This window comes from Hippocampus bargibanti, linkage group LG22, assembly GCF_051943395.1.
Source record: "Hippocampus bargibanti isolate YZ-2025 linkage group LG22, ASM5194339v1, whole genome shotgun sequence".
Classification (NCBI taxonomy): Eukaryota; Metazoa; Chordata; class Actinopteri; order Syngnathiformes; family Syngnathidae; genus Hippocampus; species Hippocampus bargibanti.
Window position 1 is genome coordinate 7,644,226 of NC_142755.1, and position 18,983 is coordinate 7,663,208.

At 43.6% G+C, this 18,983-nt stretch overlaps 1 protein-coding gene across 3 annotated transcripts; it reads left to right on the forward strand.

Moving 5' to 3' along the window:
• The first annotated feature begins 20 nt into the window (after positions 1–20).
• On the forward strand, positions 21–18,855 carry LOC148881892 (endosome/lysosome-associated apoptosis and autophagy regulator family member 2-like). Of its 3 annotated transcripts, none has more exons than XM_088989331.1 (22): positions 24–424; positions 2,400–2,520; positions 4,302–4,491; positions 6,095–6,242; positions 6,322–6,411; positions 6,478–6,583; positions 6,654–6,803; positions 8,187–8,275; positions 9,497–9,677; positions 11,007–11,135; positions 11,221–11,311; positions 11,385–11,487; positions 12,917–13,054; positions 13,117–13,389; positions 13,973–14,146; positions 14,220–14,415; positions 14,502–14,598; positions 15,745–15,846; positions 16,856–16,982; positions 17,059–17,237; positions 17,306–17,471; positions 18,396–18,855. In XM_088989331.1, the coding sequence occupies exons 1-22, from the start codon at positions 317–319 to the stop codon at positions 18,462–18,464; spliced, it is 3,027 nt and encodes a 1,008-aa protein (XP_088845457.1). In that variant the 5' UTR covers positions 24–316; the 3' UTR covers positions 18,465–18,855. The 3 variants fall into 3 exon arrangements, with proteins under 3 accessions (XP_088845459.1, XP_088845457.1, XP_088845458.1); XM_088989332.1 differs by having other exon boundaries at positions 24–379; XM_088989333.1 differs by lacking the exons at positions 17,059–17,237; positions 17,306–17,471; positions 18,396–18,855 and having other exon boundaries at positions 21–424; positions 16,870–16,982.
• The last annotated feature ends 128 nt before the right edge of the window (positions 18,856–18,983 follow it).

An 18,983-nucleotide genomic window follows, 5' to 3' on the forward strand; every position in this document is an offset into this window, starting at 1 on the left:
CGTTCACTCAAAAAATAGCGAGTTGAACAAGTCTGAAAGAACCCATTGGCGTATAAATTAAGAAACCTAGTTCTCGCTAATCTTGTTTTAATTTGGAACCAGCAATTGACACCATTAACGCAATTGTACTGTTTTTTTAGGACGGCTTTTAATGTGAAATCCGGATATGTGATTAATGCACTTCGCGAGGCTTGACGTCGGCGCGTATGCCGATGTGTGACGGAGGTTCATCAATGACAGGGGCACCACAAGCCCGGACCGCTTCGACTCCTGCTTCACCAAGTCGGCCGTCGGCCGTACGCGATCCGCGGCGAGGATGTGGGACCTCCCCGGTCCCCGCCGCTGCCTGCCGGTGCTCGTCATCATCGCCGCTCTCAACGTAATCTCCACCGAGACGACGAGGCTACTTCCACCATGCGATGAGGTGAGCGTGAATGATCGATTATATTCTTGTAATCTTTTGAAAGATACTTATTAGGCATTTATAAAGCAAACCTGGTCTTCTGGTTGGACGCAATGGCCATGTCAGTGTTGATTGATCCTGTTTTTGTTCAATATTTTTTTTTCTGGCGGTGATTATATAAGGTGACTGATGATAGTATAATCAGGTTATCACGCATAACATGGCCCGAACATATTTTTATTGCACATACAGCTTTAAAGGACAACCGACGTCACTTTTTTGTTTCTTAACTGACATCAGAAAAACGTTTGATAGCATCTAAAATACCCAAAATACACAGTTTGATATTTTTTATTCAAATGCAAAACACCAATAAAAATGACTTAAAGTGTCCAAAATCTGCAAAAAAAATTGAGCTGCGAATTGGGCATTTTCAGAAAGTCCCGCCCCCAGTTCGTGACATCACGCCAAGACGTCTTGCATTGCTGGAGAATCCAAACAATGGCTTCAGATTTCTTGTTACTCATCCAGTGATGAATATGATTCAAATAGTTCTGAAGAGGAAAGCATACATGTTTGCAATTAATTAAAGAAGTCATTCCGTGTCATTTTGAGGCATCTGGACTGCAATGTAGCGTCCCAGAAAAGAATCAGAAAATGGCGATCAAGCTCCCTGTGAGGAATTAGTCAGCCCGTTTCCACAGGCTGATAAATTCCTTATATGGAGCTCGGTCACCCTCTTCTGGCACTTTTTGGTGCAACACATCGTTTTCAAACCAAACAAGCAACGCAGAATGCATTGACGTGATGGAAGGACTGCTACAATGTGTCCTTTTTTCGGTAAGGGGCGTTCCTTCAGTGACGTTACGTACAGACTCGTCACCAACTCAAAAACAAGACTTCCGGAATATTCAGCGCAAGTCTTAAAAGGTAAAATCTAGCTATAAAATACAATACAATACAATGCATATATATTGATTTTTATAGCGTTTTAACAACGGCTGAAGCTAGGTTATTGTATTTCATCCGAAAAAGTTATTTGGGTCTGGAGTTATATGAGCTTGAAATGAGGGCGGGTGATCAAAATACCATGCAATACATACATATTGGTTTATATAGCGCTTTAACAACAGCTGAATCTGTCACAAAGCGCTAACATGGGGCAAAAAGGGAAATGCTACCCCTCGTGGAAGGAAAAAAAAAACATTACAAGAGGTCTAACCAGCGCTTTATCAGCACCCAAGTATGAAAAACCAATAATTTTGGGTGTGGCGCTCTACGTGATATTTTCAATTCCCGAATAAATTTATGAACGGCAGTGAATGAGTTAATTGGATCTTTGCTTCAAATGCTTTAATGTGATCCTTTGGGGAAAAAAACCTTTTTGTCACCAACTATCTTCACCAGTAGTGTCATGTTTTTTTTTTTATTTCATGCTACCCTCTGCTTACCCTCGTTTCAGTTGTTGTCACTGCTGCCATTTTGTCGCCTGCCCCCCTTTGAGTTTCTCCCTCCTCTCCTCCACTCATCAGTCGTCAAGGCGACCGTCACGAGTCACCCGGGGAGACCAACTCGCACCTCCTTTTCCTCGACTCCTTATCGGTTTCGCTGCTTTTAATTCGCCGATGGCAGATCTTTGTGTGGATGTCTTTGTGTTTGAGTTCCCCAAGGGAAGTGGTGGTCAGACTGAAGAGCAATGACCATTCCAAACACTGCAGAGGAAATCGGTAAAAAGGATGTAAAAAAAAATTGGACAGATGTTCATGGCTATCCTAACGCAATCCATCTTTTCGGCTTCTCTTTGTTTAATATATCTTTTTTTCCCCCCCATAACACACGACCCGCTGCTATTTCCCTTCGCGGTCCATTAGCGGCGCTCGGTTGCCACGGCGATCAGGGTCAGCCATGCCACTTAGGTCCCAACCGCCTTCCATTAACGGCTGCCGCTAGCTGAAAACGATGTTTAGCGCCGACTCGCGCTGTGTCGTCTGTGCAGATGGACTACTACTACCAGTACACCGAATGCGACGCCATGGGGTCCCGATGGAGGGTGGCCATCCCGCTCAATCCGGGCACCTGCTCGGGGCTCCCGCCCCCCAGCAGAGGGACGGACTGCAGTGAGTCTTCATTTTGCCTCGTTTTTTTGTCTCTTAAAGGACAAGTTGTGTCCATAATTTGTCAAATGACTTCAACTGACCGCCTTTTACAAAGATTCCACGGCATGTAGCTATATTTTTCATTTTTAAGACTCGCGCTGAATATTGAGGAAGTCTTGTTTACGAGATGGTGACGAGTCCGTACGTGACGTCACGAAAGGACAGCCCCCTGGCCGAAAAAGCGACACACAATGCATTTTGGGTACTTTGTTTGATCTGAAAATTTCGTGTTGATCCGTGTAGATGGCGAAATTAGAAAGAAAACACATAAATAACGCTATGGTGAATTGTTGTGTGTGGCACCAAGACTACTATTTGATACTAGTTAACACAAATTCCCAGCAGACAAATCAGCCCATTTCCAAAGGAGCTTGGGCGCCATCTTGTGCATTTTCTGCGACGCTACATTGGAGTCCTGACGGCTCGAATTGATCCGGAAGGACTTCTTTAATCAATTGTAAACATTTATGCTTTCCACTTCAGAACTATTTGAATCATGTTCATAACTGGATGAGTAACAAGAAAGCATCTTCTCCCAATCTGAAGCCATTGTTTTGATTTTCGAGCAAGGCAAGATGTCCTTGCGTGACGTCACGAACAAGGGGGCGGGACCTTCTGAAACTCGCCATCCTGAGGTTATTTTGAAGTAGTTTTAGGACACTTTAACTCATTTTTATTTGGTGTTTTGCATTTGACTAAAAATATCAGCCTGCGCGTTTTCCGTATTTAAATGCTCTATGTGCCCCCTGACCATCTCACCACGATGGGATGCAGAGCTTTCAGCCGCTCTACTCCCAAACTCTGGAATTCACTTCCACCCAACATCCGTAATACAGTGAGACCGCAACTTACGAACTTAATTGGTTCCCAGACAGAGTGTGTAAGGCGAAAAGTGTGTATCTCAAAAAGAAATTTCCCATAGGAAACCATTAAAATGGGAATAACCCGTTCCCGGGTTTCCATAAAATATACTGTTCAACTAAATAAGCCTTAAAACTACACACACCATACCTTATTCTATGTATAATAAATGTGCTATTGTATTGTCATGAAATAAATACACTGCATTGTATCATAAAGTCACTTTATTTACATTTGTGATGGTCATTTACGGCTCGATGGAATGGCGTTGGAGGTCAAAGGGAATTGCTGTTTGGAAAGAGAGGCGCATTACATGACGACTGTAATTAAAGAAATAAACTGTGGTGTAAAATAAAGTTTTATTGACCTTTTTGATGGTCGTCGATGGCTTATGGAAGGAGAGTCACCTTCCATAAGGACTGTTGCTAACTTCACCTCTGGTGCCGTTCGGTCGTGTGCTTCCGCCGAAGATCACTCCGCTAGCCGGGGTGGGTGTGTATCATGAAAATACTTCTTATTATAAGGTTTAATTTTCAGAAATTTGACGTTTGTAAGACGAAAAGTTTGTAAATTGAGGTCTCACTTTATTGACTCCCTCCCTATTTTCAAGTCCCACCTCAAAACCCACCTGTTTAAAATTGCCTTCAATGTCTAGTTCAATCTGCTATTTTATTATTTATCATTTTACTTATGGTTTTATTGTTGTGCGCTTTGTTTTTATTGGAAAGTGTCCTTGGGTGTTTTGAAAGGCGCTTGAAATTAAATGTATTATTATTATGATGATGATAATTTTGATGATAAAACGTTTTTCTGAAGTCAGTTAGGAAACCAAAAAATGGTGTCGGTTGTCCTTTAAATCTGTCAAATTTGTCTGCGTTCAGGCTTTTCCTGCTCAGCCGGCAAATTCCTGGAAATGTCCACGCAGTCGTGTACGCCGTGCGCGGCCGGTTCCTACTCGCTCGGCAGCGGCCTGCGTTTGGATCAGTGGGACGTCCTCCCCGCCGGATTCATCAGCATGGCCAGCTTCCTCAACGCAAAACCGCCCAACGGCGACTTCCAGGCGTGTAGCAAGTACGCCACGTTTCATTTTACGCTGACCGCGTTTATTATGTCGGGAAGAAAAAAAACAACGGTGTTTATGTTGTCGGTCATTTCTACTTTTTTTCACGTATGTAAAAATCCACACAAAACAGCCAAATCACTGTTTTGTGTTTCTGGGCTGTTGTCTCTCTTTTCATGTATGTTTACAACTTCAGACGCTCCCCTACTTACGAACATTCGGTTTACGAACAACGGTACATACAGACATTTTTGTAGGAACGTATGTAGTATTCTCTCCAGTTGAACATGTATATATCTTTATCGAGCATATATTTCATTCAATGTTTATTTTTCAGTGCAAACCAATACAGGTTACTTATACAAGCCTTAAACATACAGACATTTTTATATATATATATATATATATCAGTACAAACCAATATATATATAAAAATATATATATATATTCCATATACAGATCCCCGATATATATATATATACTATATTATATATATAAGCCTTAAAGGACAACCGACACCATTTTTGGTTTCCTAACTGACATCAGAAAAACGTTTTATAGCATCTAAAATACCCAAAACACGCAGGCTGATAGTTTTAGTCAAATGAAAAACACCAATAAAAATGACTCACAGTGTCCCAAAACTACTTCAAATTGAACCCGGAAGTGGCCCGTTTCAGAAGGTCCCGCCCCCTTGTTCGTGATGTCACGCCAGGACGTCTTGCCTTGCTCGAGAATCCAAACAATGGCTTCAGATTCGAAGAAGATGCTTTCTTGTTACTCATCCAGTTATGAACATGATTCAAATAGTTCTGAAGAGGAAAGCATACATGTTTGCAATCGATTAAAGAAGTTATTCTGTGTCATTTTGAGGCGTCTGGACAGAAATGTAGTACCCAGAAAATGTAGAAGATGGCGCCAAAGGTGGAAATGGGCTGATTTGTCTGCTGGGAATTTGTGTCAGCGAATATCAAATAGTTGTCTCGGTGCAACACACAACGATTCACCATCGCGTTATTGATGTGTTTTCCTTCTAATTTCGCCATCAACACAAAGTTTTCAGACCAAACAAAGTAGCCAAAATGCATTGTGTGTCGCTTTTTCGGCCAGGGGGCTGTCCTTTCGTGACGTCACGTACGGACTCGTCACCAACTCGTAAACAAGACTTCCTGAATATTCATAGCGAGTCTTAAAACGTAAAATATAGCTATATGCGGTGGAATCTTTGTAAAATACGCTCAGTAGAAGTCATTTGAAGTGATTTTACAAATTATGGACACAACTTGTCCAAGAGACGTCGGTTGTCCTTTAAACTATAAGCCTTCAGCATACATTCCATACAAAATATAGCACTGGAGCAACTTATGAACAAATTCACCTTACGAACGACCGTTCAGAACGTATCTTATTCGTAAGTTGTGGAGCATCTGTATTTGATATGACATTGGAATATTTTAGAACTGATTCGAAGAAAGGAAAAAGAAAGGATATCCAGTACTTTAGTCAACACCAAAACGGGTCAGTTTGACCCGTAACATAAAATGAGGGTGAAACAAAGATACGCTCGATTTGTGTAAGGGGGTGGAGTGAAATGAAGAAGGTTGTTTTGCGCAGCTCGACGTGGACGCCACGAGGCGTGTACCTGGAGTCCAACCGTGACGAATGTACCGTGTCGCTGGTGTACGTGGTCCACCTGGAGAAACAAGGCTCCGTCTCCTTCACCTACCAGTACCCTGACAACAACATCTTCTTTGAGTTCTACGTGAGAAAAAAAAACCCTTAATCCATCACGTCCACCTAATTATGTCATTTTTTTTCGAGTGACGCGCACCTGTGTCCAGGTCCAGAACGAGCAGTGCCAGGAGATGAGACAAAGCGAGCAACAAAAGTGGATCAAAGTCACCAACAATGGAGAATGGGGAACGCACGCGGTTAGCGAAAGCGGACGTTTGCGGTACTGAACGCGTCCGGGTAATTGACGTGAACTTGTGTCGCAGATCAATCTGTGGGCCGGCACCAACATCCTGTACTGGAGAACCACGGGGATGCTTCTAGGCGTCCAGATGGTCCAACCGGTGCTGCTCAAGGACATCAAAATAGAAGGTGAAGCGGCCATTGATCCACCGTGACTCCATTTTTTGAGGGGGGGGGTCTCTCATGATTGTCCCCATAGGGGTGGCCTACACATCCGAGTGCTTTCCATGTCGACCCGGTTGGTTCAGCGCCAGCGCTGGTTCGTCCTCCTGCCAGCCGTGTCCCGGCGGCACCTTCTCTGGCAAGGGCGCCACTTCTTGTACTGCCTGTCCCCCAAGCCACTACTCATGTACGTATGCGTCAGCGTAACTTAGATAGATAGATAGATAGATAGATAGATAGATAGATAGATAGATAGATAGATAGATAGATAGATAGATAGATAGATAGATAGATAGATAGATAGATAGATAGATAGATAGATAGATAGATAGATAGATAGATAGATAGATGGGTTTTTGTCATTGTCACTCGAATTCCAGGACCCACAGAGAACTGAGTTTTAGGACGACATAAACATCTAATACAGCGGTAGAAACCATAGTCTCTCTTCTTTCATTAAATTTCAAAAATGAGTTAATTCCTAAGCTATAGGAGTCTGGAGTTATATGGTCTTGAAAGGGGGCCGCTGTACAAAATACAATGCAATACATACATCGTTGTACTAAGGCACAGGTGTCAAAGTCAAGGCCCGCGGGCCAAATCCGGCCCACCACATCATTTTCTTCGGCCCGCGAAAGCGAATCAAACTTGTTAAATTCCATGATGATTGCTAAAATCTGAGCCAAAATGTCATATTTTTGGATGTCAACCACAATAAAAGTCATTATTCTTGACTTCAGATTTGAAAACGAGTTATTCATTAATTTGCTGTGTGCTCTATATGTAATATTTGAAGGGATTTAAACATTCTAATGGGTTCCCCATATTCATAACGGCCCTCGAGAGGAAACCAGAACTACAATGTGGCCCGCGGCAAAAAATGACTATGACACCCCTGTACTAAGGGAAGGAGGAAGTAGTCGCCGAAACATGTCAGCTATTTGAACACCTACAGCAATGACTTTTATTGTGGTTGACATCCAAGAATATGAAATTTTGTCTCAGATTTTAGCAATCATCATGGAATTTAACAAGTTTGATTTGCTTTCGCGGGTCGAAAAAAATGATGTGGTGGGCCGGATTTGGCTCGCGGGCCTTGACTTTGACACCTGTGACCTACACTGTCTGTAAGTAAAAAATCTGCTTAAAATTAGCAATACGTACATATTGGTTTATATAGCGCTTTAACAACAGCTGAAGATGGAACAAAGCGCTAACATAAAAAAAGGGAAATTTTGCCCCCGTGTGGAAGGGAAAAAACATTGCCAGAGGCCATGGCCAGCGCTTTATCGGCACCCAAGCATGAAAAAAACAAATTCGGGAATGGTGATCTGCGTCATATTTTAAATTAGCGAATAAATTTGTGATTGGCGGTGAATGAGTTCCAAAAAAATATTCACATGCCGCCTCCGACGTATTTCGGCCATTGTGAAAATAGACTCGAGCCTGATGCGCTGAGTCATTCTACAAGGAAACAAATCAGTCCATTTCCACCGCGTGCCTTCCAATTAAAAGCAAATGAAGCTAATTATAACATTTCTGGTAATGAATGCGTGCGTGTGTGTTTTAGTGGAGGGTTGGGCCGAATGCCAAGTGAGGCCGGCGTGCGGCGAGCAGGACTATTTCCAGATTCACACACCTTGTGACAGCGAAGGAAAGGTCAGTGAATGCACACGGATTTAACTTGCTTGTTGCTTTAACTTGCATGCTTGTAAGACGAATTCAAAGTGACAAAGGAGCAGTGATGGGCCATCAGGGCCTGCAATGCCTTCTCTGCGTGCCGAAAAAGATCTGAATCACAGACTCATGGGAATTGTATTTTGTCCATGAATTTTTATTAAATACAGTGAGACCTCAGCTTACATGCTAAACCCAGAAAGTGTGTGTAAGGTGAAAAGTTTGTCTTCCAAACATTTATTTCCCATCAGAAACCATTAAAATGAGAATAATCCGTTCCCAGGTCCCCATAAAACATACTTTTCTACTACATAAGCCTTAAAACTGCACAAAATATATTATGTATAATAAATGTGCAATTGTATTGTAATTAAGGGAATACACCGTATTGTATAATAAAATCGTTTTATTACCTTTGTGGTAGTTGTCAATGGATGGTTAGCGTAATGGTACTGGGACAGCTGAGTCACACAAACGCACACCTCGTTTGTGTTTTTCGATGATCTCCTTCTTCTGCTCAACCGTAATTTTCCTTTGTGTCTTCTTCGGCTTAACACTCGCCTGTGGTGGGGTCTTTTTCGGTCCCGTAATAGCAAAAGTACTTCACTCGATAACAAACCACAACTGCACTCAAAGAAAGATGATGACGAAAAGTAGTCCGCCAGTCACCATGAAACTGTTGCTTTAACCAATCAGATTTCAAGGTCCGCTCGAAGGTGCTGGCAACGACATAGTTTTCAAAAATTATGATTGGCTAGTCACTAGCCGCTAGTGACAAGAGCATTGGCACACAATGGCTAAAGGAGGAGAAGACATGGATTTGGTTCCAGATTTACTGTTAAAGCATTTTTAAGACGGACCTTTCAAGAATAGATGGACATCATGAAGAAAGGTTGGACAGCTATGAAGCTAGCACAAATAGCAAATAAAATTGCAACTTTATCATGAATCCACACGTTCATAGTAAAAATTAAATCAGTTTCATCACTCTTAAGTTTCACGTCGCAAGTTATTTCCTGGCTAACAGCACCCTCTAGTGGACATGTAGTAAATCACACCACACTCGCAGCTGTGGAGGGATTCAGACATAGCACTATTGAAGGCCTAGGAGTCACATGCGCAGCGCACCACTGCAAAAGTGGATCGGTCATTGGTCAAAATCAAAAGACGGCTTTCTCACGTGTCCGCCGTGACTTTTACCAGACACGGGCGGCGTACCGCTGGGTCCAGCCCAAGATCTGCAGCGAGAACGGCACCGGGGCGGCATCGCTGCCAGCCTTGGGGCCCGCCGAGACATGCCCGCCTTGCAATCCGGGCTTCTACAACAGCAACGACTCCACCTGCTCGCCGTGTCCGCCTGGGACTCGCTCGGACGGCACCTCCGGTAAACATTTTTTCATCCATCATATTATTTGGCCTAATATTAACTCCTTCACTGCCAGACGATGTGCAAAAATGTGTCCACTCCAGTGCCAGGGTTTTTGTCATTTTCACTCACATTCCAGGACCTACAGACTATTGACTTTTAGGACTACATCAACATTCAATACAGCGTAAGAAACCTTAGTCTCTCATTTTTCATGAGAAAAAAAAGAGCTAATTCCTAAATGATATGGGTCTGGAGTTATATGAGCTTGAAATGAGGACAACTGTCCAAAATACAATGCAATACACGCATATTGGTTTATATAGTGCTTTAACTATCTCGCTGCAGCTGGCTGTCTAGCTGGCTATCTATTTGCTGTCTATTAGCTGTCTATTAGCAATCTGGCTGGCTCACTGGCTATCAAGATAGCTTGGTATAAGATAATAATAATAATACATATAATTTATCTAGCTAGCTACCTATTAGTCAGTGATTAGCTAGCTAGCTTTCTATCTGAGTTACTTCCGGGTTGAGTGAACACTGGCGCGTGTGGCTGCCGCTGCTCACCCACAGAAAAAGACTTATCCTGTGACTGTAAAGTGACCTTGAGAGTTTTGAAAGGCACTTACAAATGAAATTTCTTATTATTATTATTGTTATTGTTATTATTTGCTATTGTTGTTGTTATTATTAGCATCATTTGCTACAATTTGCTATCTATTAGCTCTGGCTGGATAGCTAACTATCTGGCTGGCTCGCTATCTATTCACTATCTAGCTGGCTGGCTATCTTGCTAGGTATCTGTTGGCTATCGATTGGATAGCTAGCTAGCTTTCTAACTATTTGAGTTACTTCTGGGTTGAGTGGCTGCCGCTGCTCACCCACAGAAAAAACTGATCCTGTGACTGTAAAGTGACCTTGACAGTTTTGAAAGGCGCTTAGAAATGAAATGTATTATTATTATTATTATTATTATTATTATTATTATTATTATTATTATTATTATTACTATTACTAATAGCTAGCTATAACTAATAGATAGCAAGGTAGCTAACTAGTTAGCCAGATAGCGAATTTAGTCAGTTAAATTTCATGTCAAAGTCATCAAAAGTCGAGGCGTGTTTTAAAACGTGTGTGTGTGTTAAATTGACCGAGTGGAAATTGATCGGAACAGATTGACGAGCGATAGATCACCTTTCATTTTGGGACACTTACTTTCATGACACGTATTTACGCTTTCAAATCGTCCTTTCTCGGCAATTGGAAGGTCCCGCCCCCTTGAACGGGGCCCTCGTTTTGGGTCAACTATGTTGTCACGCAGGATTTGACACGCGCCTTTGTGTGCAGCATGCAGGCCGTGCCCTTCAGGCACCGAGCCGGTTCTCGGCTACGATTACCGATGGTGGAACGTCCTCCCCTCCAACATGAAAACTTCCTGTTTCAACGTGGGGAATTCCAAATGCGATGGGATGAACGGTAAGAATTTTTTTTTTTTTTTTGGCGGGGGGAGGACTGTCCATCGCTGAATACATTCCCACAGCACGTGTGTGTTGACATTCAGGTTGGGAAGTCGCAGGCGACCACGTCCGCAGCGGAGCGGGCTCGTCGGATAATGACTACCTAATCCTCAGCCTGCACGTGCCGGGTTTTAAGTAAGGCTGCGTGGAAAGTGTCCAAAATGTCCCCCAGCGTGTCCAAACGTGACGGAGACATTTTGGTCCGCAGGGTTCCGGCGTCGTTATCGGGCATGAGCGGCGGCGAAGTGGGTCGGATCAGCTTTGAGTTCGAGACGCTGTGCGGCGCCGACTGCGAGTTGTACTTCATGATGGTGAGGGCGTTCGCTGGACGCATTTGGGCCGCGCCCTTGCGCCATTTCAAGGACAACCGACGCCTCCGGACAAGTTGTGTCCATCATTTGTAAAATGGCTTCAAATGACTTCGACTGAGCGTATTTTAATAAGATTCCACCGCAAATAGCTCTATTTTACCTTTTAAGACTCGCGCTGAATATTCAGGAAGTCTTGTTTTCGAGTTGGTGACGATTCCTGACGTCACGGAAGAAACGCCCCTGACCGAGAAAGCGACACACGATGCATTTTGGGTACTTTGGTCTGAAAACTTTGTGTAGATGGTGAAATTAGAAGGAAAAAACATAAATGACGCAATGGTGAATCGTTGTATGTAGCACCAAGACTACCATCTGATACTAGTTGACACAAATTCCATTTCCAACGGAGCTTGTGCGCCATCTTGTGCATTTTCTGGCCGCTACATTGGAGTCCGGACGCCTCAAAATGATACGGAAGAACTTCTTATTTCTTTTTTCCTCTCCTTACTTCTTTTTATTTATCTAGCTATCAAGCTGTTTATCTATTGAGCTCGCTATCTAGTTAGCTACCTAGCTATCTATCTATAGTGATACCTCAGTTTACGAACTTAATTGGTTCCCAGAAAGTGTGTGTAAGGCGAAAACTTTGTCTACAAAACATTTATTTCCCATAAGAAACCATTAAAATGAGAATAATCCGTTCCCAGGTCCCCATAAAACAGAATTTTCTACTAAATAAACCTTAAAAACTACACAAAATACAGCTTATTTTATGTATAACAAATGTGCTATTGTATTGTAATGAAAGAAATTAACTGTACTGGATAACAAAGTCGTTTTATTGACCTTTGTGATGGTCGTTGATGTAGTTGCCCCTTGATGATATCCGAGTGAAGTTGCCGTGCTTTCTCGCTATAATACCCTCACTCACACTGTCCCCTGCTAGCTGCTTTTCATTAATCCAAATCAACAGATGTTTTTCAGCCTCTTCTATCGCCTGAGACCGTTGCTTAGACAACACAGAAACACCCTTAGCCGCACGTAGCAATGGTCGACTTAGCATACTGGGTACTGGGACGCTAAGTCACACAAAGGCACACCTCGTTCGTGTTTTTTGATGATGTCCTTCTTCTGCTTGATCGTAATTTTCTTGTCCTCTTCGGGTTACCACTAACCTGCGGTGGGGTCTTTTTCGGTCCCATAATAGCAAAAGTATTCCACTTGATAACAAACCACATCTGCATTGGGTGTGGAAAAACTAGTCCGCCAGCCACCGTGGCGCTGTGTGGTTTGGTTCGTCTGCCAGAAACTAGTTCGTATGCCAAGATTATATTCTCATGAATGTAATTTTTGTAAAGCGAAAAGTTTGTGAGTTAAAGCGTCGGTAAGCCGACGTGTCACTGTACTTGCAACTCTCTTTGCCGGCCAGGACGTGCAGAGTAAGAGCACCACGGTGGTGGAGTCTTGGAACGGCAGCAAAAGCCGCCAGTCGTTTTCCCGCAGCGTGAACAGGAACGACTCGGTCACCTTCACGTGGGCCTTCCAGAGGACCAGTCGCGCTCTGGATGTAAGTTTCAACCCAAATCTGCCTGCAATTTTTCCACACAATTGCAACTTTTCATTGCGCAGGTCCGCCGCCACCTGAGCGACAACGTGAAGCTTTTCTCCATCCACGTCACCAACGCGCTGGAAGGCGTGGCCTCGTCCTGCCGGGCGTGCGCTCTAGTGCCCGACGTCGCCCCACGCGCCGACTCCTCGTGCGTGCCTTGCCCGCCGGGCTTCTACATCCACGCCGAGACCAATCGCTGCAAGGAATGCCCGCCCGGTACCCACCTGGCCGGACGCCACACCTATGGCCACGAGGCCTGCGTGCCGTGCGGGCCCGCTAGCGTTAGCAACCAGGCGAGCGATTCCGTTTGCTAAAAAAACTTTACATGTTGCATCAAAACGTACCGCTCTCTTCCAGTTTATTTGTCATTTATTTTTTGTTTTTTGTTTTTTTACTTTGTTACTCGTGTGTGGCTGCCACTGCTCACCTGCAGAAAAAATATCCTGTGACTGTAAATAATAATAAAAGTAATACTTCATTTATAAGCCCCTTGAGAGTTTAGAAAGGCCCTTATAAATGAAATGGGATCGATTAGCTAGCTAGCTTTCTATCTATTTGAGTTACTTCCAGGTTGAGTGAATGCTGGCGCGTGTGGCTGCCGCTGCTCTCCCTCAGAGGATACATGCTGTGACTGTAAAGTGTCCTTGAAAGTTTTGAAAGGTGCTTATAAATGAAATATATTATTATTACTGGATCGATTAGCTAGCTAGCTTTCTATCTATTTGAGTTACTTCCGGGTTGAGTGAACGCTGGCACGTGTGGCTGCCGCTGTTCACCCGCAGAAAATGTACCGTGTGACTGTAAAGTGTCCTTGACAGTTTTGAAAGACGCTTATAAATGAAATGTATTATTATTATTATTATTATCCCGCTGCAGGAACATTCCCGTTGCTATAGCGACTGCTCCTTCTCGTACCCGCACCTCAACCGCACGTTGACCTACGACCTGACGGCGCTGAGCGAGGTGGCCTCTCTCACCCTTGACCCCAGTTTCACCACCAAAGGCACCAAATACCTTCACCTTTTCAACATCAGCCTCTGCGGGCGCCAGGTCATCTCTCGCTCCTCCCCCTCGTGACGGACATCTTGGTTTTAGAAAGCCTACTAAACCTCCATGTGTACAGGGTCCCCGAGCGGCGGTGTGCAGGAACAACCTTAGCGATTTGGCCAGCGTGTTCAGCCAAGGGGAGCACGGCGCCGCCCAGCCGGCGAACGGCGTGGACGGATTCGTCTGCCAGTCCACCATCGTCCCGGCCGACGGGCGCGCTTTTCGGACGCCTATTTCCTCGCAGTCCGTCATCCTGGCGGACACGTTTCTCGGTGTGTCATTTTTCATTTTTTACAATTTTTTTTGACGTGGGTTATTTTGCTATCCTGTTGCTTTGGCTCCGCCCCCTTTCTCGCAGGAGCGTCAGTGGAGCACTTCCTGGATGGCGTGAGTGCGGACGCCAAGCTCTTCCCCCAAAGCACGAGCGCTCTTCCTGATATTAACTTCTTCTTCAGGTAGCTAAACCAAAATTAACCCGATAATTCATATCATATTTGATCATTTGATACGCTGGATTTTGAGACCTCTATGTCACCAACATGATTATGTTATTTTCATTAACTGTCATTCACAAATTTATTCGGGAATTGAAAATACGACGTAAAGTGCCATTCTCGAATTTTGTTTTTTCATGCTTGGGTGCCGATAAAGCGCTGACCATAGCCTCTGACGATGTTTTTTCCCTTTCTCAAGGGGGCGGCAGCATTTCCCTTTTTTCAATATTAGCGCTTTGTTCCAGCTTTAGCTGTTGTTAAAGCACTATATACTATTAGCTATTGAGCTAGCTAGCTAACTCTCTATTTGCTATCTAACTGGATAGCTATCTATCGAGCTATTAGCTATCGAGCTAGCTAGCTAGTTCTCTATTTGCTATCTAGCTGCCTAGCTAGCGTGATAGCTAGCTCTCTAGTTGATATCTAGCCATCTATCTAGCCATTAGCTATCTAGCTAGATTACTATTTGCTATATAGCTCGCTATCTAGCTATCTACCTAGCTACTAAGCCAGCGAGCTAACTTTGTATCTGAGTTATTCCTGGTTTTGTGAACGCTAGCGCGTGTCGCTGCCGCTGCTCACCCACAGAAAAAAAACTTATCATGTGACTGTAAAGTGACCTTGAGAGTTTTGAAAGGCGCTTAGAAGTGAAATGGATTATTATTCATATTATTATTATTATTATTATTATTATTAGCTATCTATTAGCTTGCAAGCTAGCTTTCTATCTGTTTGAGTTACTTCCGGGTGGAGTGAATGCCGGCGCGTGTGGCTGCCGCTGCTCACCCACAGAAAAACTGCGCCAGTGACCTTAAAGTGACCTTGAAAGTTTTGAAAGGCGCTTAGAAATGTAATGGATTATTATTATTATTATTATTATTATTATTATTATATAAACCAATCTGGATGTATTGCATTGTATTTTGGACAACGGCCCTCATTTCAAGCTCCTATAACTCCAGACCCATCTCATTTAGGAATTAACACTTTGTTTCTGATGAAATAAGAGAGTCTAAGGGTTCTAACACTGATTGTCTCACAATGGAGAGAATTTTACAGGTTCAAATCCCCCTTTACTGGCCATTTTGATTTTTGATTTTATTTCAGGTCGACGCAGGTGACAGCTTCGTGCGATCAAGGCCGGAGTTCGGTCATCGTGGTCCGCTGTAATCCCCAAAAGTCGGAACGTGGCGAGCTCTCCGTGCCCAGGTCAGTCAGGGATGGTGTGTGTCAAAAAATGGACTCTATGTATCATTTTAAAAAAAAATGTTGACATAAATGATGGACGCTAATCATCTGTCAGAGATGTTTGGTCGGTCGGACACTGTGAACAAAGGCTTGAACACAGGAAGATTGTCTTTTACTGCCGGCAGGGGACGTAGCCATTCATGACCGACGTCCAACGTCTGCAGCCCTCTGCCAAGCTATTTATTGAGCTTACTAACTTAATTGGTTCCCAGAAAGTCGGTGTAAGGCGAAAAGTGTGTCTTCCAAACATTAATTTCCCATAAGAAACCATTAAAGACGAATTCAAAGTGACAAATGAGCAGTGGTGGGACTTCAGGGCCGGCCTAAAAACATCTGAATCACAGCCTCATGTGAATTAAATTTTTTCTATGAATTTTTATTAAATACAATGATACCTCAGCTTACGAACTTAATTGGTTCCCAGAAAGTGTGTGTATGGCGAAAAGTTCGTCTTCCAAACATTTATTTCCCATAAGAAATCATTAAAATGAGAATAATCCGTTCCGAGGTTCCCATAAAACATAAATTTCTACTTAATAAGCTTTAAAACTACATAAAATATACCTTATTTTATGTATAATAAATGTGATATTGTATTGTATTTAAAGAAATAAACTGTACTGTATTAAAAAGGTCGTTTTATTTACCTTTGTGATGGTCGTTGTCAATGGATGACCAACTTCCAGGTTGCCTCTTAATCATATCCGAATGAAGTTGCCGTGCTTTCTCGGCGATAATACCCTCACTCACACGGTCCCCTTCTAGCTGCTTTTCGTTAATCCAAATCAACAGAAGTTTTTCAACCTCTTCTATTGCCTGAGACCATTGCTAAGACAACACGGAAACACCCTTAGCCGCACGTATAGCATACTGGTAGTGGGATGCTAAGTCACACAAACCATCTCAATATCTTTTGTGTCTCAGACATCCCATTCATCTAATTTGACTTTTTTTGTCATCGGGTTACTAGTTCCTGTCCCGCAGGAACGTGTGACGGCTGCGCTTTCCAATTCCTGTGGGAGAGCTCCGGCGCCTGCCCGCTCTGTACGCGCGACGACTACCACCGGCTGGACGGCGCGTGTAAGGGGGGCACCCAGGTACCCCGCGTGCGTAAACGGGACATCCCGGCGCGTGGCCACGCGTCCCTTCATTGGCTCTCTGTGGTGTCTCCAGGAAACGTTCTACTTGTGGAACGAACCCAAGGTGTGCAGTCAAGGCGTCCCGTTACCCGCCGGAAGCTCCGCCCATTGCGAGTCGGTCGGGTTGTGGATCAAGTTGGTGGTGGGCGGCGGAGCGTTTTCGGCCGCGCTGCTCGTCGCTCTCACTTGCTATTTCTGGAAGAAGAACAAGAAGTGAGTTTTTGTATTTTTTCATCACCGATGACTCGCGTTGTCATGTGACGTGATGCGCTTTGCGGCAGGCTGGAGTACAAGTACTCTCGTCTGGTGATGTCGGCCAACAAGGAGTGCGAGCTGCCCGCCGCTGACAGCTGCGGGCTGGACGAGGGCGACGAGGGCGACGAGGATGACCCCATCTACACCCGTAAACCGTCTCTGCTGGGGAAGCTCCGCGCCATCGCTAACAAGGTGACGGATTTAGATCCTCAAAGTCAGGGAAGTTCAACATTTTCAGATCCAGAAATCCATTTCATGGAGGACTTTTTATTTTCAACCAGCTAATTTATTATTGTAATTTTCTTTATATAAAGGACAACCGACGCCTCCGGCCGGACAAGTTGTGTCCATAATTTGTAAAATCACTTCAAATGACTTCGACTGACCGTATTTTACAAAGATAGCTCTATTTTACCTTTTAAGCCTCGCGCTGAATGACCGGTCATTCAGGAAGTCTTGTTTTCCAGTTGATGACGATCCTTTACGTGACGTCACTGAAGTAACGCGTCTTGATCCGCGTGTTGATCCCCGTTGATGGCAAAATTAGAAGGAAAACTCATAAATAACGCCATGGTGAATCGTTGTGTGTTGCACCAAGACTACTATATGATACTAGTTGACACAAATTCCCAGCAGACAAATCCGGCCATTTCCAACGGAGCTTGGGCGCCATCTTGTGCATTTTCTGAGACGCTACATTGGAGTCCTGACGGCTCGAATTGATACGGGAGGACTTCTTTAATCGATTGCAAACATTTATGCTTTCCTCTTCAGAACTGTTTGAATCATATTCATAACTGGATGAGTAACAAGAAAGCATCTTCTCCAAATCTGAACTCTGAGGCCATTGTTTAGATTTTAGAGCAAGGCAAGACGTCCTGGCGTGACGTCACGAACAAGGGGGCGGGACCTTCTGAAACTGGGCATCGTCAAGGTCATTTTGAAGTAGTTTTGGGACACTTTAACTCATATTGGTGTTTTGCATTTGACTAACAATATCCGCCTTAGTGTTTTGGGTGTTTTAGAAGCCATAAAACGTTTTTCTGACGTCAGTTAGGAAACAAAAAAAATGCTGTCGGTTGTCCTTTAAATAATGTTCCAAATGGTGTTTTTCAGCATGAAGGAGGTGACACCAGTGAATCTGTGCAGCTCAACAGCTCCCAGGGTGACCGCTGGGTCCTGTGATAGGATCCAGGATGCGATCGTTTTCCTGGCTTGACATTAGCAAGAAATGCTAAAGTCAGCGATTTGATGCACCTCAAGTGGTGATGGTTTGGGGGGGAGGGGACGAACACACAGACGTCTTTGAATTTTTGTTTTTGTCCATTTTTATTTAGAGTTCTCGTGTATTTATACCAATGTTGTTTGTTAAAAGAGGCTTTTGTGACTTTTCTTACATACTGAAATTGTCATTTAAGTTGTCGCTAAGGTGCAGTACGATTCGTGGCCGCCGTTTTGGAGTGGCAGTGTTTACACACGTTACAGATATTTGGACGGTTCAGACAGGAAGTGCAAATTATTTGTTTGTTTTTAATCATGTGAGGTGGTTTTTAATAAAGTCACACAGACAATCGTATTCATATATTTTTATTTATATTCTGTTTGATAATTCTCGTTTTAACTAGTCAAATGCGATTTTTTGTAATCAGTTGATTTTTTGGTCATGCGCACAAAACGTTTCCCCGTGCGGCGTCTTCCTCCGCA

What these genes read in the sequence shown, in the direction of transcription:
- LOC148881892 (XM_088989331.1), top strand. Translation starts at nt 317, where the DNA reads ATGTGGGACCTCCCCGGTCCCCGCCGCTGCCTGCCGGTGCTCGTCATC. An exon ending in GATATTAACTTCTTCTTCAG is followed by an intron (nt 14,599 to 15,744) that starts GTAGCTAAACCA and finishes ATTTTATTTCAG; the next exon opens with GTCGACGCAGGTGACAGCTT. An exon ending in TTCTGGAAGAAGAACAAGAA is followed by an intron (nt 17,238 to 17,305) that starts GTGAGTTTTTGT and finishes GCTTTGCGGCAG; the next exon opens with GCTGGAGTACAAGTACTCTC.